Consider the following 17191-nt stretch of genomic DNA (forward strand, 5'->3'; position numbering starts at 1 on the left):
TAGAGATGGTGTTTCACCATGTTAGCCAGGATGGTCTCGATCTCCTGACCTCGTGATCCGCCCACCTCAGCCCCCCAAAGTGCTGGGATTACAGGCTTGAGCCACTGTGCCTGGCCACATCAGTGTTTTTAAAAGCTCTCCGGGGCCGGGCACAGTGGCTCACGCCTGTAATCCCAAGGTTTTGGGAGGCCGAGGCAGACGGATCATGAGGTCAGGAGTTCGAGACCAGCCTGGCCAACATGGTGAAACCCCATCTCTACTAGCGTGCACCTGTAATCCCAAGAGGCTGAGGCAGGAGAATCACTTGAACCCAGGAGGCGGAGGTTGCAGTGAGCCGAGATCACGCCATTGCACTCCAGCCTGGGAGACAGAGTGAGACTCCATCTCAAAAAAAAAAAAAAAAAAAAAAGGCTCTCCGGGAGATGCAAATGTGCAGCCAGGGTGTAGAACCACTGCTCTCATCCAATCCCTTCATTTTACTGATGTCCCCTGGATTAGTCAGAGTTCTCCAGGGACAGAACTAATAGGATGTGTATATAGATACAGATAGATGAGAAGGGGCTTATTAAGGATTTGGCTTCTGTGATCATCGAGGCTGAGGTGTCCCATGGCAGACCTGCCAGCTGGATAGCCAAGGAAGCCGGCCTGGCTCAGTCCAGGTCTCAAGGCCTCAGAACCAGGGGAGCTGATAGCAGGATCCTCAGTACAGGGCTAATGGCCCGAGAATCTGGAGGGCCACTGGTATAAGTCTCAGAGTCCAAAGGCCTGACAACCTGGAACTGATGTCCAAGGGCAGGAGAAGGGTGTCCCAGCTCCAGGAGAGACAGAGAATTCACCTGTCCTCTGCCTTTTTATTCCGTCTGGGTCCCCAGCTGATTAGATGGTGCCCGCCCACACTGAGGGCAGATCTTCCCCACATAGTCCACCGACTCAGTGGCCCATCTCCTCCAGAACATCTCACAGACACACCCAGAAATCAGGCTTCGCCAGCCATCTGGGTATCCCTTCATCCAGTCAAATCGACACCTAAAATTAACCATCACACCCAGAGAGGAGAAAAAGACTTGCCTAGGCCACACAGAGAGCTAGACTAATTTTGGGCTTTAGATGAATTTTCTCAGCTTTATCTCACCCCCATTTCTTTTCATCAGGTACTTCATGATTTCAAATCAGAGCATCCTTGACTTATTTCTGTCTCATCCAATTAGGCCTATCAGGCCAGGTTAAGCCAGAGCCTCTTTCTTACTGCTGTTCATGATGGTATAACATTGTTCTTAAACAGCTTCCCCTGCGACACTGTGAGCTCATTCCGGGCTGAACCAACACTTTCTGGGTCTCTGGCTGCTTCCCTACAGAGCTAATGGTGGCCTCCACACTGAGCACCGTCAAAACAGCTGTCCTCCAGGACAGCGGAGAACAGAAAAAAGCATCCGGGTTTTGGAGTCAGACCTAGATTTGAATCCTGGCTCCACCATGTAAACCTTTCAGACCCCTCAGTGTCCTCCTCTGTGATATGAGCTAAACGTATCTGCCTCATAGCTGGGCTTGCTGGAAAGCTGGTCAAGCCTCACCTTCAGCATCCCCGGCTCACCCAGGCTCTTCCCAAAGCCCTGGAAAAGGCTCTAGCGGCTTCATGGTTGTGTTTTTTATTGTTTTTCATAAACAGAGTATCCCCCTCAACACACACAGCTTTAGACCCCGCAAAACTTGGATCTGCTCCTCCACACCCCACAGAGTTGCTCTAGGAGTTAAGATTCTATTCATAAGGCATGTGACATACAATAGGTGCTCAGTAAATGTTACTTCCCTCCAGAAGAGCCCAGAAGAGGGAAGTAACAGACAGACAGAACAGCAGGCCGGTGTGCTTGTTACATGTCCCTTTAATGTCCCATCCATTGCCACGCAAAAGCCCAGCCCCGCAGGGAGGGTCGCTAAGGTGCCCAGCTCTTCGGGGGGGCTTCCTTGTCTCTGATGTGCCCGTGGATCCAGTCGAGGTAGCGGCTGACTTTGGTGTAAACGCCATAGTTGTGAAGGAGCCCACAGCCCTCACCCCAGCTCACCAGGCCCACCAGGAACCAGGTGCCGTGGAAGGAGGCGACCATGGGCCCCCCACTGTCGCCCTCGCAGGCGTCCTGCCGGTCCCCGAGGATGCCCGCACACAGCATGTTCTCAGACACCATGTTGCTCATGACCTTGCTGCACTCGTTGTGCGGGACCACGGGAATCTTGATGAAGTTGAGGACAAAGGTGCGGTTTCTCTTGGCCTCCTTCTCTCGGCTGCTGTGGTAGCCCCAGCCCGTCACAAGGGTCTCCTGGCCGGCCTGATTGAGCTCGCGCTCTGCAAGGCCGCTGTCCGGGAGGCAGATGGGTACTATGGTCTGCGAGAGGGTGGCGGGCTGGGCCAGGCGCAGCAGCGCGATGTCATTGTCGGTGGTGCTCTTGCTGTAGTTGGGGTGGACGAAGACCTCCTCGATGTCCAGGTCCAGCTCCCACTTCTCCCAGCGCCGCAGGTCATACTCTCCTGCAGGGCAGAGGGCACAGTCAGAGTGGGCTGCGGGGAGCCTCTCCCCAGTGGCACTTTCCCGAGGCCCACCCACTGCTGTGCCCCTGCAGGCCTGGGCAGAGGGCCTGAAGAAGGTCCACCCGGAGACTGTGCACCCACACGTCCCAGGCACTGTTGCGGAGCCACCTGTCTATGCCGTGGAACCCTATCAACGGTGACTTTTCCTGCCAGAAGGAGTGGCCAACGGGTGTCAATCCCAGAGGGGCAGGATGCTGGTCGGTTTTCAGGAGTCATGGAGCCATGAGACCAGAGAAGGAATGGGCAGCAGGGAAGCCCGAGACCCCTGGAAACCCCAGACACAGACCAGAGCCACAAAGGAACGTGGAGCAAAGGTAGCTGGAGAAACCCCAGGGGCAGTGAGACCCAGAGAGGAGGACGCCCAGAACATGGCACTGCCAGAGAGGACAGGGCCGGGTCCCACCTGAGAGAGAAGGTCCTCTCAGTCCAGACTGATGGTTCCTGGGGAAGAGCACCTGGGAATTCTAAGCCAAGCCCCACGGGGGGCCACTGGCCATAGATTATGCTGTAGGAAATGTGAATTTGGTCTTTCTCAATATGCTTTTTCTTCTTTTTGGCATAAAGAGTTGAGCCAGACCCCCCCCGCCTCCAGAAATTGCCATAGATCGGGGCCAATGCATAGGTGCCCCCAGCCTGCTAGGGAAGCAGCTTGTGGCTTTGGCAGGTGCTAGGGCCCCCTCTGTACAGCTCCATCCCCGTCGGTCTGTGGGAGGCCCAGCCCTGAGGCCAGGCCTTGCTGGTCTCTGCACCCAGGGGTGCTGAGGCCCACACAGAGCCTGCTCCACATGAGTGGGAATGGAGAGGTGAGGGTCTGTGTAGCCCCTCACTCATAAACATGTGTGTGCAGGTACCTGTGCCCAGATTCGAAGAGGGCACCAGAGAACCCCCTACTGCGAAATACTAGGTGTACAGGGGTGGGCAGGGTGGGGGCACATAGGCCTCTTCCCCCCAAACACCTTCTGTGGAGCTCAAGAAGCCTCTTGCTTAAGCACCTGGGGAGCGGGGTCCCCCACACCTGAACAGCCTGCCTGGTCCCCCTACCCAGGCCTCTGGCAGCCCCCTTCTGCCTGGCTCCAGCCCATACCAAGCCTGACAAGGAGCTTCCTGGACTCATCCATGCAGTGGGCCGCTGTCAGCACCCAGGAGGGGTGGATGAGCACTGCCCCGCAGGCCAGCTTCTTCTTTGAGTCCAGCAGGACCACCTGGAATGGGGTGGGACGATGACATCACAGGGCTGCCTCCTGACAGCCTCCAGTCCAGGGCACCTGGGTTTCATATGCACTTTCCTGGGTTCCCTGGTCACATGGGCATAGGCTTAGGCCCTTTCTGGCATTTTCTATTTTTGCCCATTTTACAGCGTTAGCCTGTCCCAGGGTGTCTTCCTGACTTTGCCCATGCTGTTCCTGTACTGTTCATACTGTTCCAGTCACCCTCAGCCACACCCAACATCGCCCAGCAAGCTCCTCTCATCCTTAGAGGCTTGGCTAGGCCTTGTGTCTTCCAGGAAGACTTTGTGGCCCCCAGGCTGCCTGGATGTTCCCCTTGGGCCTCCCTCAGCCCCTAGCTTGAAGGGCTGTCCTGGCTCTGGTCCCACTGGGCTGCCCGGTCTTTGGGGTCCTGACCTTCGCAGAGTCTGAGTCCCCAGGGCCAATACCCCCACTTGTTGGTTTCTATCTCCCCCATGCCTGGCAGAGAGGGGAACCCAGTAAGTGTCAGTTCCCATGTGGAGGCTGGAGGGGTACTCAGGCCCAGCCCTCCCTCCTAGCCCTCTCCCATCAGCAGGGCTTCTGCCTAAAATCCCGCCAGCAGAGCACTGTCTTTCCAGCTCTTTTTAGAAACTGTAACCCTCCCTCCTGCAGACCCCTCCATGCCCCCATGCCCCTCCCCTCACCCACCCTGGCTGTTCCTCTCCCCCCAGGTTGCGTCCATCTTTCCCTGAAGCATCCCCCACCTTTATCATCTCCCAAAAGCAATGGCAGTGCTTCCCTCCAGGTTTCTGCACCCTGAGCACAGCTGCCAGGATGGGCTCAGTGACCCCGGACCCAGCGCGTGAGCAGCCAGTGCTGCCTCGCCTCCCACCTGCCAGGGGCTGTCTCCCCGCCTGGTCATCTTCCCATCAATGAGCCGCGGATCTACTTGGTCTTCTTGGTCTTCTGTGTCTCGTTTCAGGTGACTGCGCTTCTTCTCCATCCGCTTCCAGGGCCTCCCACAAGGGAACTTCACTGAGGTAGGCAGAGGTGGTGAGGGGCCTGCCAGGCACTCCTCCCCAGATTGCCCTCCTGTCTTGGTCCTCCTCCTGCCTGCAGGCCACTTTGCCACAGTGCAGGGTTCAAGGAACCAATGATACTTAGACCACTCCATTAATATTAGCTATAAAACCCCTCCAGTCAGTCAGTCAACAAACAGTACCGCCCAATGGCAAGAGTTAGGCCAGGCAGCATCGCCCACTGGCTGTGTCTCCTTACATAGGTGGTTAAACTTCTTAAAAGCTCGTTGTACCCCAGGGCTGTTGGGGGTGATCCCTGGGATTAGTAAGGTCTCAGGCTGGGATGCTGCTGAGCTCCTCGCAGCGGAAAGGAATTACAGGGAGAAGGAGGTGAGCATTCTTGGAGCGCTCCTACAGTAGGCATGGCATGTCTGTGGGGCCTCCCTGCCAAGAAGAGAGCGCATACACCATGGAGAACTGAGGGCTGGAAGGTCGGCCCGACTCTGCTCAAAATGGGCCTTGAATGCCAAGTCCAGATATCTAGACTTAAAAGAGCAATGGGACGTCGTCCGCTGGGGAGCTGCGTAATAACAAGAGAATGGAGAGGGCACAACAGCAACACAGTTCCAGAAGCTTACAGCAGATGGATGGACGGGGTAACCGACTTGGCAGACTGGAAAGCAAAAATCTCAGCCCGTGATGGGGGCGCCCAGAAGCTGAAGGACTGGACCACGGAACCATAGGAGGCTGTGGGGCTTCCAGGAAGGCAGGGCAGGTGGGAGGGCATGTTGAGAGTTTGTAAGAGAAACGGCGAAAGCCCTCCTCACTGGCTTGACTTCCCTCTCCCTGCCTGCAGAAGGTGAACCAGAGACTCTGACTAGGGACTTCAGGCCCCGCCTCAGGAAGGAGTGGTGCTCTTAGCTGACCACAGGGAGTCACGCAAATGTCCACGGCCTGCACAGGAGCCAGCTCCCCCGCCCCACCCTGCTCCGAGTGGCCGAACACCAAGGGTGAACGTCTTCTATCCTCCAAGAGCTTGGAGGAGTCCTCTTAGAAAGCAGCCTAAAAGGAAAGCCCTCACGATCTGGGGTTCTGCCAATGACAGGACCTTCCCACGGCCTTGAAGGAAACCCACAAGCCAACAGGCCCACCAGGCATTTCTTTGCAGCTTCCTGGAAATCTCTAATTATTTCAAAATAAAAAGTTAAAATTTTAAATCTTTTTTTACTTTCTTTAAAAATAGAGACAGGATCTGTGTTGCCCAGGCTAGTCTCAAATTCCCAAGCTCAAGCAATCCTCCCACCTCAGCCTCTCAAAGTGCTGGAATTATAGGTCTGAGCTACTGAGCCTGGCTGAAAATTTTTTTCTGCAGAAGAATTGAATTATAAAGTTGTAGAAAGTTCCCTGAAAGAGGCTGGGTGCGGTGGCTCACGCCTGTAATCCCAGCACTTTAGGAGGCCAAGGCAGGTGGATCACCTGAGGTCAGGAGTTCAAGACCAGCTTGACCAACATGGAGAAACCCCTTCTCCACTAAAAATATAAAATTAGCTGGGCATGGTGGTGCATGCCTATAATCCCAGCTACTCGGGAGGCTGAGGCAGGAGAATCGCTTGAATCCAGGAGGCGGAGTTTGTGGTGAGCCGAGATCACGTCATTGCACTCCAGCCTGGGACAACAAGAGTGAAACTCCATCTCAAAAAAAAAAAAAAAAAAGAAAAAAGAAAGTTCCCTGAAAGAAAACACAAAGTCAAATAGATGGGAAATAGAAGAGACAATAAAACTAGAGGAAAGAGGTCTGAATAATGGGAGGTCCAGAAAGAGAAAACAGAGGAAGTAAAGGGGAGATTGTAGAAGAAATAAGTAACAAATGTCCCTAGAGGCAGAAGATAAGAATTTCCACATTGAAAGGGTCCACCTTTTAATGAAAATGAAAACAGGACCCATGCCAAGGAACAGCATGCTGAAATGTAAGAGTTGTAAAACTCTGATTTTTAAAGTTTCGTACATATATAAATTTGATTAAAATGCATGAAAAGGAAAATATAGAAGAAGGCAGAATCAGGATTCTGTTCTCTCCTCAAGGAAGCAAGGGGGTAAAGAGGGAAATGCGATGCACGCTGGACAACGTCAGAGAAAATAAACGCAGCCAGGCTACGTGGAGGAGGACGCTGCAGGCCTGGCCCCAGATACGCTCAGACTGGGGAGCGGAGCCACCACTGGGCTCGCGCTCCGGGAGGTGGCCCCAGGTGCGCAGGGGCGCCCGGAGGAAGGCGGGGACGCCAGGAAGAAAAAAAGCAGGGAAAGCGGAGGGCGCGCCCAGCTCCCGGGCTGACTGCGCTAACAGTGGCCCCGGTGTTGGGGCGCGTCTGCCGCTACCCCAAGGCTCAACTCTGTTCCTCGCTCCCTTCCTAGAAGCCCTCCGCGCCGCGCCCCGTCAGGGGGCCTGCCCACCCCGCCCGCGGGCACCCAGCGTGATTCCTGGGCGATGTATTGGGGGCTTCTCACCTGCGGGCTGACACTGCAGGAGGTCGTCCCCCAGCTTGTAGCCGGGCGCGCAGCTACAGCGCCGCCAGCCCACCTCCTCTAGGCAGTAATGCGTGCAGCCGCCGTTGTCCAGCGAGCAATTGAGGAAGCTCACCTCTGTGGGCAGAGGAGGGCGCGGGCAGCTGGCGCTGGTGCCGCGCCCCCAACCCGGCCCCAGCCCCGCCCCGCCGCCCGCCTGCGCCCCGCTCTCCCCCTCACCGCGCTGGCAGAAGCGGCCCTCCCAGCCGCTGCGGCAGTCGCAGCTGAAGCTGCCAATGCCGTCGATGCACGTGCCGTGCCCGCAGCACAGGCTGGCACACGGGTGCTCCAAGGGCAAGACTAAGCACTGGTCACCGTCTACGACACAAGGCGGGGTAGGGGGTCAGCGGCCAGAGACCCCGAGGGGCGCGGGCGCCGGTAGTCCAGCCGGGGATCTAGAACGCACTCACCGACGTGCTTGGACCAGAAGGCCAGCTGCGGAGAGAGCAGGCAGCGTCAGGCGCCTGCAGCCGGTGTGCGGAGGGGGCGCGCCCGGGTGGGGCAGGGCAGCCGGTGAGCGGCCAGGGGAGGGGAGGGCTTCCAGACAAACAGGGATCGACGCCCGATGGTCGTCGGCTGCTAGGAGCTGGTGCTCCCTGCCCCTCCTCCGCCCTCCTGCGCCACCCGCCCGCGCCCAGCCTCCATCCCACGTCCCTGGAGCAACACCCTCTCCCCATGCAGCTGCAGTGCTGCTCTCGCGACTGTCCGCTCCCACAGCAGCCTCTGCCATGCAAGGGACCCGAATCCCTCAACAAGTCACTCGACCTTCCAGCCCCATCACTCCCTCTGCCTGCGGGCTTTGGGGGACCCCTGAGCATCTCGCCTTTCCCTAAGCCAGTGTTCTTCAGAGTTGGGGGGACGGGGGCAGAGGATCTGCCTTCGTAACCAGGTACCAGGGTTGCTGCTGCGGCTGCTGCAGCTGGTCCGGGACCACCCAGCCCACGTTGAGACCCACGGCCTGTGCCTGATGCCTGCTCCATCAGAGAGGCCAGCCAAGGCCTGCTGGGGCTGAGAGACCATGGGTGAGGTGGGAGCACGGTGGGGACTTGACGTGATCAGATATGTGCCTGCAGAAAGTCACTTTGGCTTCTGCCAGGGAGGCTGTTGGGGAAAGAGGTGGTGGGGATGGAGGGGAGCAGATGGGGGTCCAGTCAAGGAGGTGGAGGCTGAGGGCAAGAGAGGGTGAGGCCAGAGGGTCTCCTGCCCTGAAAGCCTCCACTGGAAAGCATCCCTGGATGCCTTGGAAGGGGGCCCAGGCCGTGAACAATTTTCAGGTCCTAGTGGCTGAAGCAATCCCCGGGGACAGAGCGGGCCTGAGCCTTGTCTCGGGAAGCCAGCCCCGTTACCAAGCTCACCATACTACCTAGGGCCACCTCCACAGGACTCTGGGGGCTCCAAGGGACTCTGACCCTTAGACAAATAGGACACAGACCCTGTCTTCCGACCCCCTGAACAATCAGACTTTCTCCCTTTGATGTGAGGCACAGGAGTGAGCGATTTTATGTGGACAGAAGTGAGTCTCGGTCACACACACACCCTGATCAGCAGAGGCATGGGTGGAAGCAGGATGGTCTTTGGGTCCCCTCTTTGTGAGATGGGAAGGGGAGGCAGTGGTGCTCAATGGTGGCTGGAGGGTGGACTGAACTACCTACACTGTGGCTGGCGGGAGTCCCCACCTAGGGTCGCCCCACACTCTTTCCTGGAGCTTCTTCCTGAATTCTGTTTCTTGCAGTCACATGTGTCTGGCCGACACCATAGGGCCAGCATCCTAATCGCTCCACTCAGCCACCCCCACAACTCCTAAGAGGGCCTCAGCATTGAGTCCCCACCTGCTCCTCCAGGCCCCTGCTGGTCACCAGCTCACCCCTGAGCCTCATCCTCTGGACCCATGGTGGCCTTACTGTGTCATCCACATTTTGGAAAATTTCCTTGGCCTCCTCGAAGTCACAGATCTCCTCTATGCACTCCCGCTCCAGGCTGCTGGGACGGAGCTCCTCCAGGAAGGAGTTGGCACGTTTGCGGATCCGCAGCATCTGGTGGGCACGCTCGCTGCTGGAGAACACTGAGTCTGGTTTTGGAGGGAGGGGGAGCTCACCTTGGTGGAGGGGCCTAAGAGGGGCTGGGGCCATGAGGGGGTCTGAGGAAGCAGAGCTGGGAGAGCCTGGGAAGGTCTTGTCTCCGCCCCCTCAAGGCTCATTCTAATTCTAGGTCATGGCTTGGCGCAGGGGTCCTCTGCTCTTTTCCTCCCGAGGAAGCAGATGGCAGTTGGAGGATGAAGCCTTGCTCTGAGATGGACAGGCCTCCCTGTGAACCCCACGCCGACCTCTGTGTGACCTTGAGCCAGTGTCTTTACCTTTATAAGGTTCAATTTACTCATCCAAAAACATGGGGATGAGACCGTCATGTAAAACATCCAGTACAGTCCCTGGCCCAGAGATAAGCACTCAAGCCCTGGCTGCTACTGTAAAAGCTGCCAAGTGAAATCATCTCACTGTTCCGCCAGTACACCAAGTGCAGCCCCATCTTGACACATCCCCCCAGTCTTCCTCTCCTCCCCCAACCAAGTATTCCCCATGTTCCTCCCCTTGGGCAGGGACACCTGGAGGATAGACAGCCCTATCACCCAGGAAGGGTCCCCAGGTGTCTCCTGGGCTCCGCAAAGTGTCTGTCTTGGGTGCAGGGCGCAGTTAGGAGGGAGGGATCAAGTTGGGGGTGTGAGCAAGAAGGGATGGAGGGAAAGGCATCCTAGAGGGAGGGTATGCCTGAGCTGAGGACACCTTGGGAAAGGGTGGGGGTGCAGGTCCCAGGCAGATAAACAGCTCAATAAAGGCACAAATGAAACCAACAGCCTGGTGTGGCTCTAGGGGCCCACGTGTCCTGCAGACCTCCCTAAGAATCATGGCCTCCTCCGGTTGGCTGTGGAGACCAGGAAAGGGGTTGGGGCAGGGCAGCCATGAGGCCGGTGTGCATTTGAGTAGGAGAGGCTGTGCCGGATAATGTGGGTGATAGCCTGGGCCTGGGGTCTTCATAGTTGAGGGAATGAGTGGGTGGAGAGAGAAGGCCCAGGGGACTCTGTGACCATCCCCGTGTGGAGGAGGGAGCTTTAGGAGGTCATCGCGGGGCTCCCTGCCATCACTCATGCCTGCCCTGGCAGCCCCTGTGTGGCACCCTGGCAGCTGGCCTACCTAGGGCTTGTCAGTTGATTCCTGCCATTCCCATCTGCCCCTCACCTCACCCAGGCCTCAGAGAGATGGTGGAAGCTGTGAAGGCCTGGGCAGATGCCCACCAGGGCCTTGTAGAGGCCACAAGCGTCCCGGGGTAGGGGTGGGGTGGCCTTACCAAGAGGAGCTGGTGTGCCGGAAATTCCCCAGGTGGCCATGAACAGCAGGAGGCTTGTGAGCCGCCACATTCCGGAGGCGCTGGCACCTGTCTGAGGAGGACTTCTGAGCTCTGGGCAGTGCCTACCCCCGCTGCTGCTCTGCCTGCACCCCCAGGTGGAAGTGGAATGAAAGGGCTGTCCCTGTGTGCTGGCTGTCAGGGCAGAAGCTGGGATTGAGGGTCCTTGTTCACTAGACACATAGCCACCCTCAGAAGGCCTCGGCTGCCTGCTCTGCGTGGGGCTGAGGTCACACTGCCTGCCTAGAAAGCAGCTCCAAAATGTGGTGGAGAGGGCGCCAGGATGTTTGTGTCCTCCCCGGGGACAGTGGGGTGGCTGCCTCTGCCGGTCTGATGACTGGGCTGAGAATATTAGCTAACATTGATTGGACACTCATGGTGTCTTTCAAACAATTTTTACAGGATTCACAGGGCAGGCCATGAAGCCAGACTGCACAGTGCAAATTCCAGCTCCAGCACTTACTGGAGGGCAATGTTGGGCAAGATGCTTAACTGCTCCACGCCTCAGTTTCCTCATTTGTAAAACGGATGGAATAACGTGTTGTATTTCTGCCCTAAAGGGTGTTGTGAGAATTAAAGGAGTTAGTCCACATAAAGCTCTCAAAACAGGCTTTGCACATAGCTCATGCTCAGTAAACATGAGATATTATGACTTCAGTTAAGGCTCACAACCACCCAAGAGGTAGCTATTAATGCTGTCAACCCCATTTCATAGAGGGGGAAACTGAGACTCGGAGGAGTTGAGTGGTTTATTAAAAATCCAACCCTAGCTGGCCTCCATTGATTGCACAGGGAAGTCACCAAGCCAGGGGATCGATCAGATTCTGTCCCCCATCCTCCAGGAGTAGGGTCTCACACCGTCAGTACACTGCAGGCACCAGACTCGGAAGAGTGAGGCAAGGTCCTGGGTATCCATGTTTACATCCACGCATTACTCGCAGAGCCAGGACTCAACGCAAGGCCTGTGTGGTTTTAGGCCTGGAAACTCAACCCCTGCCCCAAACCACCAGGTGCCCCAAAAGGCCACAGAGATAGCCCTGGTGGCCAGAGATCAAGGAGCCCTCCCCAGTGGATAGGCCACGTGGCCCTCTGCACACCCTGCCGGACCCTGCTCTCCATTCTTGCCGACTCCCCCTGAGGCTGCTTCTGAGATTTGTTCAAATCCGACACCCCCAGAGGTGGAAGTGGAGTGGGGAGAATGGAGGGTCCTGGGCTCCAAACTGTCTGTTGGAATGGCCCTGGGCCCTGGGGACCCTTGGCCTGGAAAGAGGGAGGCGCATGGCAAAGGGACCTGGGACTGTGGCTGCCAGGCCCGGCCTGTGGAGGGCCTTGTGTCCTTTTACCCCAAGCTCAGGCTTGTCGAGCACCCTGGCTGGAGGATTCAGCCCTCATCACCACCTAGCTCTCTTCTCCCGGGGGCAGCCCTCCCTCCACACCCCTCATAGACCTGCCTGAAGGGGGACTCACAGGGGCAGGTCGTGGAGATACTGCAAGTTCGCCGTCCTGCCGCCATGACAGCCTGGAGTTCAAGTTAATCCATAACCACAAATATTTGCTTGGCCCTCAGCACTGAGGCCTCCCTCTCCACAGACAAACAGTGGCACTAGCACTCTTGGTCCTAGCTCAGCATGGCTTGGTCTGCCCGAAGCCCACCTCTGCCCACCAAGGATGCCGTCCAGCAGGGAGGGAGGTGAGGACAAAACCCTTGACAAATGTGGTCTCATTTTAGCTCCATAGTGGCTGGCTGAGGGAGGAACGTTGTCCCTGTTTTTCAGATGGGGACATTTTTACCCAGAGATATTGTAGTTTGCCCAAGATCAGCACAACAGGTAATATTCCATATTTCATCAAATCTAAGATGCCATTAACTATAAGAAGCATGTATTTATGTGCCACCACACAAGAAAAAAGACACTGTCCCAATGACATGCCATCCCAATCTCTGATACGTAAAATCATGAGAAGATGCTCCTTTTTGGGTCCCCAGTGCATGGGTGCTGAGCACTGGGCTCCACCCTCACCTCCAATTGCTCACAAGTCACCCCCCAACCCCCACCCCCAACACACACACACAACTGCACATAGCATCCCTCTAACCTCTGTTTTTCAGGTAAGAACACTCAAGTTTTGCGTCACTTGCCCAGATTCACTGAGCTGGTAGTTGGCAGATTTAATTTGAACTCAGGTCTTGCTGCTTCCATTTGGCCCCTTTTGTGGACCAGTAAGAAAAATGAACGGGATTCCAGAAAGGCTGCAGCAATTTCCTGGCCGGGGTGCCAGAAGGGAGAAGGGTGAAGGGCAGAAATAAAGGGTCCAGCTCAGCATCTTTGCCTGTGTCCTGCAGTCTATCAGCATTTATTAAGCGTCTTCCTGCTCCGAACTGGGCTGCACCAGAGATGCCCCCCTTTCCTCCCTGCCCTACCTGTTCCTGGGAAGACTTGCCCACGTTCCTTCTCAAAGTCTGCACCTCTAAACGGGGCATGTGACCCTGCCTCGCTGGCTTCCGTTGATTGCACAGGGAAGTCACCAGCCCAGGGGATCGCTCAGAGGAGTAGGGTCTCACACTGTCAGTACACCGTAAGTACCAGACTCAGAAGATTGAGGCCAGGTCCTGGGCACCCATGTTTACGCTTAAAGCAGAGGAAACTGATGAGAAGGAAGATGCAGGTGTGCAAAGGGAGGCTGAGGCCACGGACACCTGGAGAGTCCCAGGGAGCAGCGAAAAGAGGCCCCTGCCTCCTTGTGATTGGTGGCACATCCTGGCTTCGGGTGCAGGAGGGTCCCCATGCCCTCCTAAAACCCTATTCCTCCTGAAGTTTCTTTAAACTGGCTGGAACAGCTTGTGTTGATTGTAACCAGATGCCTCCTGCTGAGGCACCACACCATGCTGGGCTGTGGTGGTACCAGGCCCTCCTAGAGGAACAGGGTAAGACTCTAACACTCTAACAAGTCAGGCCCACCTTGCCCAGGGGCAGGTACACATAGGAAATGCTTACAGAATTCAGAGGCGAGGGCAATCAGTACAAGCTGGCATAGCCAGGGGAGGCTGCCTGTAGGAGGTGACACTTCAGCTGGACATCAAAGGGCAGACAGGAGGAAAGACATCCCACCCCAACCCCACCCCAGGTTGGGAGACAATGGGGAGACACAGAACACAAGCAGTTGGGAGGTGCTAGGAAGGGGTGGAGGTGGAGAGGAGGTGGAGGGTGAGGCAATGGATTTTGAAATTGAGACTATGAGAAGTGGAGAACCAGGAGCTGTTTGTGACAGGCTGTGGCAGCTGCCTAGAAAAGCAGAGACAAGCTTCTGGGAACTCAGGCAGGAAGCATGAAGACCCCATGCACAACCACAGAAGGCACCAGCTTGTATGTCCCTGTTTGCTCCAGGCGTCGCCCCCGCAAGTCTGCAGAGATCACTGCCCTCTGCTTTGCCTTCCAGGCACAAGATGTTGTGGGTATTCTTTTGGGCCGCTTCCCTTCCCCACCAACTTCTCGCCCTCCACTCCTCCCCACCCCAGCACAGGCAGCCGCTCCAGGGCAAGTCTATGCAGGCTCCACACATTGATTCTGACCTGCATAATAGACTCTGCCCGGGGCACCCATGTCCAAACCAGCCCAGGTGCCCAAAGCACTGGCACCGGTACGAGCCAGGGCGGCTGCAATGCTCCCAAGTGCCCAGTGCTGGGGGTTGGGGGTGCCACGGCTTGGGAGGCTGCCCAGAGGGCGGAAGGGTCCTCTGCAGAGCTCTGCACGCCTGTCGACCGACTGGGGCTCTGCAAGGTGGGCTGCGTCACAGCCGCCTCATCGGCCGGCAGCGCAGGAAACCCCGTCACCTTCTCAAGGCGGGGACGGTCCTGCCGCCAGCCGTTCCTGTGATCCCAGGGTCACTGCAGTTACACCTGGTTCCAGCCGGGGGCGCCGCGCCGCGCCGCTCCTGCGGAGGAGCCAGGCGCCCTTCACAGGCGCGGCCTCACCCGCTTTGCTTGACAGGTGTGAGTCGTCCCACGTGCGCCCGAACGCGGTCAGGTCCACCCAGGAAGCCGGAGCAGGACTTCGGGCAGCGAGCTCGCTGTGAGCTAGAGAGCAGACGGACATCTGTGGCTAAGGAATTCGCTGCATGGATGAAGACCCAAGCAAAGGAGATAGAACCAGATGTATGTGGAGCAAGGCCAGCCACAACTACCGGAGCAGGCGGTGTTTCAAAGCCCTCAGCTCTGGAGTCACTTTCACACGGCCTTAAACCTCCGCTAGCCTTTTTCTGACAGGGGGATTTAACTTCCCTGCGTCTCAATGTCCACATTTGTAAAATGGGGTCAGCGTCCATCTCAGGTGACTAAGGGTCACGTTAAATCTTTTATTAATTTTTTAATTAAAAAAATTTTTGAAACAGGGTCTCTCTGGCTCTGTCACCCAGGCTGGAGTGCAGTGGCGGGATCACAGCTCTCTGCGGCCTAGATCTCCTGGGCTCAAGCGATTCTTCTGTTTCAGCCTCCTCAGTAGCTGGGATCACAGGCCCGTGCCACCACGCCCAGCTAATTTTTAAAAATTTTTAGGAGACAGGAGGTCTTGCTGTGTTGCTCTAGAACTTCTGACCTCAAGTGATCCTCCCTCCTCAGCCTCCTAAAGTGCTGAGATTACAGGCGGGAGCCACTGTGCCTGGCCTTATTTTTAAGTATTTTATACAAAGTGGACATGGCCTGGGACTTAACAGGTGATCACTCAACAACAATTTCCTCTCTCAGCTCCCCAAATATCCTAGAGAGAAAAGTTAGGTACCACACAAAGCTTTGTAGGGATCGAAGCCACGTGGTAACGGGTATTGCCCTTCCCACAGGCCTCGGAAGGTCAGGGAGGGGCCGACTAGGAGGGGAAGGGGTCAAGGACAGCTGCTGCTGTTTGGAAGCTTAGACTGCACAGATCTGTTGTACAGATTAGGGCTGATCATTCAGTCAGCCCTAATCTGTACAACACTCCCCACCCCTCGTGTTTTGGCCCTGGCTCTGCCAATAGATGTCAGAAACCCAACTTGAGCTCACTCTGCTGAACAGTGATGAGAGATGGGCTGGTGTTCAGGGCTGACGGGACTAAGGTTCCTTCTCACCCCATGCCACTCCCCTGTGTGGACATTGCCCATTCTCCATTCTCTCTGCGGGGATGCTGTGCTGCTCAGCCCACCCCAGGCAGGGCAGGGAGGACAGACACTAGAGATGCTCCCGGGAGCTCCCTGGTAAGAAGTGGAGTTGGATGGATGCAGTCCAATGTCTCTCTCTTTTGCTGTTGTCAGGTTATTGTGGTATAATTTACATACAGGGAAACTCACACTTTAAAAATGTACAGTTCTGCTTGTTTTGATAAATGTATGTTATAGTGCATCTGCCACCACATCATGATATACACATTTTTATCACCCTCAGAAATTCTGTGTTCCACCCCAACTCTTGGCAACCACTGATTGGATTTCTATCTCTATAATCTGCATTTTCTAGAATAGCATATAAAGGGAATCCTACAGGACATATCTTTTTTTTTTTTTTCAGTTGGAGTCTCACTCTCTTGCCCAGGCTGGAGTGCAGTGGTATGATCTCAGCTCACTGGTCCACCTCCTGGGTTCAAGTGATTCTCCTGCCTCAGCCTCCTGAGTAGCTGGAATTACAGGCACACGCCACCACACCTGGCTAATTTTTGTATTTTTTAGCTTCACCATGTTGGCCAGGCTAGTCTTGAATTCCTGACCTCAAGTGATCCGCACACCTCAGCCTCCCAAAGTGCTGGGATTACAGGCGTGAGCCACCATGCCCAACCAGTACATAGCTTTTTAAGACTACCTTCTTTCATTCAGCATAAAGCTTTTGAGATTTATTCATGTGGATGTCTATATCAGTACTTTATTTCTTTTTATTGCTGACTGGGCTCCATTATATAGATGTGCTACAATCTGTTATCCATTTGCCAGTTCTTGGCTATCATTAAATTAAGCTGCTAGAACATTTATGTACAGGTCCTTGTGTGGGCATATGTTTTCATTTCTCTTGGGTAATATCTAGGAATAAGATTGCTGAGTCATGTGGTGAGTACATGCTTACTTTTGGGAAAAAAAAAAAGAGTCAAACCTTTCCAGAGTGGTGGTGGCATTTTGCATTCCCACCAAGCAATGTCTGAGTGTTCCTGTTGCTCTGCATCCTCACCAGCATTTGGTGTTGTTGGTTGTTTTTTTATTTTAATTTTTAATTTTTAGCCTTCTTAATAGGTGTGTAGTGGTATCTCATTGTAGCTTTAATTTTCATTTCCCTCTTCTCTGGTGATTTTGAGCATCTTTTCCTGTGCTAATTTGCTATTTATATCTTCTTTGGTGAAGTGCCTGTTTAAGTCTTTGGGCTGCTTTTTGTTTGTTTCTTTGTTTTTGAGGGTTTTTTAAATTGAGTTTTTAGAATTTGTATGTATCCTAGT

The 17191-nt window shown here is 55.4% G+C and overlaps 1 protein-coding gene across 5 annotated transcripts; it reads right to left on the bottom strand.

Annotated features, from left to right (window-relative positions):
• Window positions 1-1857: 1857 nt before the first annotated feature.
• On the bottom strand, window positions 1858-12278 carry PROC (protein C, inactivator of coagulation factors Va and VIIIa). Of its 5 annotated transcripts, none has more exons than XM_055262115.2 (9): window positions 12213-12278; window positions 10689-10775; window positions 9251-9417; window positions 7760-7784; window positions 7530-7667; window positions 7293-7427; window positions 4661-4803; window positions 3666-3783; window positions 1858-2521 (listed from the first exon to the last, which is right to left on the bottom strand). In XM_055262115.2, the coding sequence occupies exons 1-9, from the start codon at window positions 12256-12258 to the stop codon at window positions 1932-1934; spliced, it is 1449 nt and encodes a 482-aa protein (XP_055118090.1). In that variant the 5' UTR covers window positions 12259-12278; the 3' UTR covers window positions 1858-1931. The 5 variants fall into 5 exon arrangements, with proteins under 5 accessions (XP_055118090.1, XP_055118088.1, XP_055118092.1 ...); XM_055262113.2 differs by having other exon boundaries at window positions 10689-10895; XM_055262117.2 differs by lacking the exon at window positions 10689-10775.
• Between the last annotated feature and the right edge of the window lie 4913 nt (window positions 12279-17191).

Source organism: Symphalangus syndactylus, chromosome 22, assembly GCF_028878055.3.
Source record: "Symphalangus syndactylus isolate Jambi chromosome 22, NHGRI_mSymSyn1-v2.1_pri, whole genome shotgun sequence".
Taxonomy (NCBI): Eukaryota; Metazoa; Chordata; class Mammalia; order Primates; family Hylobatidae; genus Symphalangus; species Symphalangus syndactylus.

Coding starts and splice junctions, on each gene's coding strand:
- PROC (XM_055262112.2), bottom strand. CDS start 12,258: ATGGCGGCAGGACGGCGAACTTGCAGTATCTCCACGACCTGCCCCT. Junction 7,668..7,759: donor CTTCTGGTCCAAGCACGTCG/GTGAGTGCGTTC, acceptor CTTGTGTCGTAG/ACGGTGACCAGTGCTTAGTC. Junction 3,784..4,660: donor GGGGAGACAGCCCCTGGCAG/GTGGGAGGCGAG, acceptor ACCCCATTCCAG/GTGGTCCTGCTGGACTCAAA.